The 5973-nt window shown below is 39.2% G+C and overlaps 1 protein-coding gene across 1 annotated transcript; it reads right to left on the bottom strand.

Moving 5' to 3' along the window:
- Window positions 1-5523: 5523 nt before the first annotated feature.
- On the bottom strand, window positions 5524-5880 carry LOC131997652 (peptidoglycan-recognition protein SC2-like). The gene has a single exon (XM_059368841.1). The coding sequence runs from the start codon at window positions 5878-5880 to the stop codon at window positions 5524-5526; it is 357 nt and encodes a 118-aa protein (XP_059224824.1).
- Window positions 5881-5973: the final 93 nt, after the last annotated feature.

Below are 5973 nucleotides of genomic sequence, written 5' to 3'. Positions count from 1 at the left end.
TGTCAATTATAGTAAATTTGAAAAACAGCGGGGATGCTTCTCTCATATCAATGAGTGCTGTCCAACACAAATTTAAGCTCAAGGAAAGGTGGTTACCTCACAAGTGTCGCCAACAGTATAGATGTCTGGGAACCAATGTCTGCTAATTGATAAACACACCAGACATGGCAATAATCATCAAAATCGGTTCATATTTAGATATAGCTCCCATATATATCTTTCATCCGCTTTGCGATTCTATGGCTGCAGTAGCTAAAATGTTGGTCCTATTTTTACCAAATTTAGTAAGAGATGCTCTTTTTATACCCTACACCGCCACTGTGGTACAGAGTATTATGACTTGAGAGGATTCTCTCTTGACTCTCATCATTTCATAGAAATCGGTTGATGATTAGATAAAGTTCTCATATATATATATATACATCGCCCGATTTTCACTTCTAGAACCAATAAATGCAAGCGCATTTATTGACCAATCCTGCCAAAATTTTGCACAACGCTTTGCTCTACGACTACCACAATATCTACGAATTTTGCTCGAAAACGGTTGTTTTAGATATAGCTCCCATATCTAAAACAACCGAAATTTGGCAGGAAGGATTTGCCTATGACTCTTAATATTACTGGTGAGTTTCATAGAAATCGGTCCAGATTATGATATAGCTGCCATATACATATGTATATCGCATGATTTTCACTTCTAGAGCCAATGCAAGCGGATTTATTGACCAATCTTCCCAAAATTTTGCACAACGCTTTCCTCAACGACTACCGCAATACCTTTGTCGAAATTGGTTCAGATTTAGATATAGCTCCCATATATATGTTCGTCAGATTTTGACTAGTTTGCAATAATGTTGTCATTTGTCAACCGTAGTTATTATAGTTTGAACATATTTGCTTACGGATTGTTTAATAATCCCTCTGAAAACATCCGCCGAGGTCCATCAAAATTGATTCAGAATTAGATATAGCTCCTACTTTATACTTATAGGGTAGGTGTAAGTTATTATACAGTCTGCACCTCCCGACTTTTGCTTTTCCTTACTGGGTTACCTTCAAACCTATGGGACCCATCACATAATGTTAGCATAAATACTGCACCCTCTTTCCTTTACTTGTTTTAACTCTCCACCTTTTTCAATTTCATTCATTAAGTGTATAGGGTGTCCATACAATTAATTACTTTGACTTTTTTTAATATTACCTTCAATGTTTAAATAAGTGACTTGCCAAATTGGTGTTTAACCATTGCCAACATATTGAACGGCAAACGTCTTTGTCCATAGCTGCAGCTTAAATTACTGACTGACCTTCATGCCAAAGAACACCAAGTAGGGCCACATGCATCAAACCACCACACACTCCTTCTCTCGCACATACTGCCGCACATCACCTCTCGCACTCTCCCCGCTTATATACCCAGTTATGTCTTTGCATTCACAGAAATAACGGATGCTTAAGCCCTCAAGTATATATCAAGAATATAAAATAGCCGCAGCGTAGCGGGCCCGGTACAGCTAGTTAATTTAACTTAAACCCGTGGAAGACAACGTTTTGATTCAATATGAATGAAATGTGCCAAAGTTCGGCTAAGTCTAGCAATAAGTTCAGCAAATATAGTATTTGTTAAAATTTTTGGCTGACCATAGTCAGCACGAGTATTGGGGCGCAACTCAATGTGCAAAATTTCTCAATTGCGAATTTTGTGCCCCCAAGATCTTAAATCTGGAGATCGGTACATATGGCAGCTATAGGTACGAATATTGAAGTGCCTAATACAACTTGCTGTCGCAAATTTAAGCAAAATCGGGTTATAAATGCGGCTTTTATGAACGTACTAACCTAAATCAGGAAATTGGTCTTAATGGGGCTATATCAAGATATAGTCCGATATCACCCATCTTCGCAATTAACCTGACTAAGGACAAAAAAAGAATCTGTGCAAAGTTTCAGCTGAATATATTCCGTTTAAAAGACTGCAACGTGACTTCAATAGACAGACAGATATACGGACGTGGCTACATCGTCTTCGATTTTTGCAAATGCAAATTCGCCCATGAACATTCTATTAAGGAACAGGGGCAAACTTCTCACATATCAATGAGTCCAAACGGCGTACTGCAGAGCGACACCTCTTTGGGCAGAAGTTTTTCCAACCCAAAGTACCCCACAAATAACGCCAGCATTAAGAGAGGCGGGCATGCTAAACTCTGCACTATGGTGGCCTCCAAGATTTTAGATCTTAGATTTTTACGACGATCAATAATATAGATACTTTATAGCAACAGATATGGATATTTCGAAGTGTCGCTTATGCAACGACAAAATGAATATACCCGCATCCTTCGGTGGTGGGTATAAAAAACTAGATAGAAGTTTATCAAACACACTCAAATAAAATAGTGAAGTAGTGAGACATTCAAAATCAGCACCATGGAATTTTCTAAATTATACAAGTTTTTTTAAGGGCGTTTTTTGCGAAACATGTATTCAAAAGTTTACAAATTAAAAAGATTTAAAGCAAAAATCACTTACCTCCGCAGGCTTTATAATCACTACGCTGCTTACACCTTTGCCACTGCAACCGTCGAGATCTGAAAAAACAAGGTATGAAAGACGGGCAATAGTAGTATATATTGATCGACAAATTCCTTCATTAAATCACAAAAAATATGTTTTGCAATGTTAATATTATATAATTTTATTTTTTTTATTTCGTTTTATCAATTCCCTAACACGTTACATATACTCTTGGTACCTTTCCCAAAATAACTTGCTAAAATTGGGATCTAAGCGGATTATCTTTCTTCGTTTTCACTTCGACCGGCAGACAGCATATCAATGATAATAATGCATCTAATGGCCATCGAGTCACGAAACGTAGATTTTTTTTTTGCTTTTTTATTCCCCCACTTTTTTATTTATAGTCCTTTTTAAATTCTCCTTTAAAAGTTGTTTCTTCGATATTCTTGCCGTTTGAAACGACTTATGCCAAGAGATGCGAATTGCTTGCTGGGAAAGAGGGCGACATGGCGTAAGAGAGAAAGGGAGAAACGTTGCAGCAGCAGCTACAGATAATGAATAATTAAGTGTATTTATCTTGTTTCTCATTTTATACCAGCTTAATAGATTGCATTAAACGTGCAAAAACAATAAGTATCCGAGACTTAAGGAGCTACCAAGAAGCTGGTTGCCGCTTAGCTGGAAATGGGTGGTGCAGCAGTAACAGCGGGCGTTGTAACTTTAAGTGAGAATGCCGATATACGCATACAAAGAAGCTTTAAAAAAACTACACAAGAAGCACTTTTGTTGTTGTACCTAGGCGCTCCGCCCCATCTCCCTCGAATTGAATCGAATTTTTAAATTCGCAGTTGCAAGACATTGCACATCGCCTCCCCAATTTAAGTACGCACTGCCTGTCACCCATGCAATTTCTTTAAACGTATTGACAAACTATTTTGAGTTTACGCCACGTTAACTTTTATTGGCCATGACGCTTTCTATGTTGCCACTTCGAACAGAAGTAACAACGTGCAACAACCAACTACAGAAAAGTTAAAGACGTCAACCACACACACACACCTGGGCGAGGTGACATTGCCTCCCACCACACAACAAACGAAAAAGAATAAAATAGAAATTCTAGTTTTAGAGTTGGATATTAGTGGCAACATTCAATTGAGCTGTGTCATACACAATTGCACATACATCACACACCCACACTCAAAGGTAAAACGACCCCCTTTCACTTTTCCATAAAATGGTATTTTCACCCCCACACTTTAGCTACATTTTTCGGGACACGCACACACTCCAAAAGAGGTTTACAAAAACCAGCAACTAAAATTGTTCCAGCATAATCCGGCACATGCTGGTTTTTTGCTATCAAAAGGACATCCTAATTAGCTCTTCTGATGATTAGTAAAAGCAAAGTTTTCAGCATTCATCACATTTTTAATTCAATCCAATTTGTTTAACCCCTACACCACTACTGTGGTACAGGGGTTTATAACTTAGTGCATTTGTTTGTTACACCCACAAGGAAGTGAGATAGACCCATTGATAAGTATACCGATCGACAAAGAATCACTTTCCGATTCGATTTAGCTATGTCCGCCTGTCCGTCCACGTTAATTTGTGTAAAAACTACAGGTCGTCTTCAAATTTGGCATGTTTTTCGGCCTAGAGACGAAACCTATTGAAATTGGAAAATCGATTCAGATTTAAATATAGCTCTCATATATATCAGCCGATTTTCACTCCTAGAGCCAGTGCAGGCGCATTTATTGACCAATCTTTCCAAAAAATTTTACAACGCTTTCCTCGACGACTTCCACAATATCCATAAACTTTTGCTCGAAACCGGTTCAGATTTAGATATAGCCCCCATATATATGTTCGTCGAATTTTGAGAAATATTGCAATAAAGTGCTTATTTGTTAACCGATACTCTCGACATTTGGCAGGTAGGATTTTCTTATGCCACTCGACATTACTGGTGAAATTCATAGAAATCGGTCCATAGCTCCCATATATATGTTCGTCAGATTCTGACTAATATTGCAATAAAGTGCACCGATTCTCTCAAAATTTGGCAGGAAGGAATTTCTTGTGACTTTTAATATTCCAGGTGAATTTCATAGTATTCGGTTCAGATTTATATATAGCTGCCATATATGTATTTCGCTCGATTTTCACTTCTAGGGTCACTGCAAGCGCATTTATTGACCAATATTTCCAAAATTTGTTCACAAATCTTTTCTCGATGCCTACCACAATATCTAAGAAGTTTGGTCAAAATCGGCTCAGATTTATATATCTGAGTCTTGGGATTTTGAGTAATTTGGAATACTGTTGTCATTTGTCAACCGCGCTTATTACATATTTGCTCAAAATTTGATTCGGTTCGTTTAATAACCCATCTGAAAACATCTGCCGAGGTCCATTGAAATTGGTTCAAAATTAGGTATAGCTCCCACTTTTTACATATAGTGTAGGTGTAGGGTATTATAAAGTCGGCACCACCCGACTTTTGGTTTTAATTCGAAGACTCAGTAAAAAGTCACTGAACAGAGAAATCCCCAGAACACTGCAACAACTAAATGGTGGGGGCCAAAGAAGTCGCTCGGGCTCCCTATAACCTTAATGAGGGGATAGCCAACGCTCAAGAATTGTTCTGATATGCTCGTCAATATTCAAACCAAGGCTTTAAGCCACGGTGGCCTACATCTATTGTGTTGCAGTCTTTAAACAGGCTCACTTCGACAACTTTAGTTCATTGTAATATGACAGCATCGACAGACTAAAACCTCTGGTAGGAGGCTTTAGTCCTACCGCACTGGTAATCCGAGCGGGCTACCAGCCTGGCTACCGTGGCTCGTGTATGACTATCTTACGACGAAGATTTCATCGACTCTGCCATTGTCATTAAATTCAAACCCCCCCACTCCAAAACAATATGTCTTTTCTTATTGAAATTTCAATTATATTTTATTCATCAAAAGCGTTTAGGCAATGAAATTAAGCCTTCCAGTTGGGCCAGGTTCTGATTTCGTTCCACAAATTGGTTCCGGGGCATTCGGTGGAGCCGACTTGACGGTGACCGTACAAAATGTAGCCAGACTTGATTTGGCCACGGGAGACGGCAGCAGCCAACAAGCTCTTGGCAACACTGATTTGAGCGGCGGTGGGTCTGTCGTTGTTGTAGTTACCCATGAAGGAGATGCCAATGGACTTGGAGTTCCAGTTGGTGGCATGGGCACCCATGACATTCCAGCCGCGACCTTCGTAGACGTTGCCATCACCACCGATCAAGAAGTTGTAACCGATATCAGCCCATCCCAAAGTTTTCTGGTGATAGCTTTGGATGTTTTTCATTTGTTGAATGCAAGCAGACTTGGTCGAGCAGTAGGCACCGGCGGTGTGATGAATCACAGCGTAGGCCAAGCCATTGGCCAAAGAAGTCTTGCT

Source organism: Stomoxys calcitrans, chromosome 5 (genome assembly GCF_963082655.1).
Source record: "Stomoxys calcitrans chromosome 5, idStoCalc2.1, whole genome shotgun sequence".
NCBI lineage: Eukaryota > Metazoa > Arthropoda > Insecta > Diptera > Muscidae > Stomoxys > Stomoxys calcitrans.
This window is presented reverse-complemented; position numbering and strand designations above follow the sequence as displayed.

Excerpts from the sequence above, each read along its gene's own strand:
- LOC131997652 (XM_059368841.1), bottom strand. The coding sequence starts at position 5,880 with ATGAAAAACATCCAAAGCTATCACCAGAAAACTTTGGGATGGGCTGAT.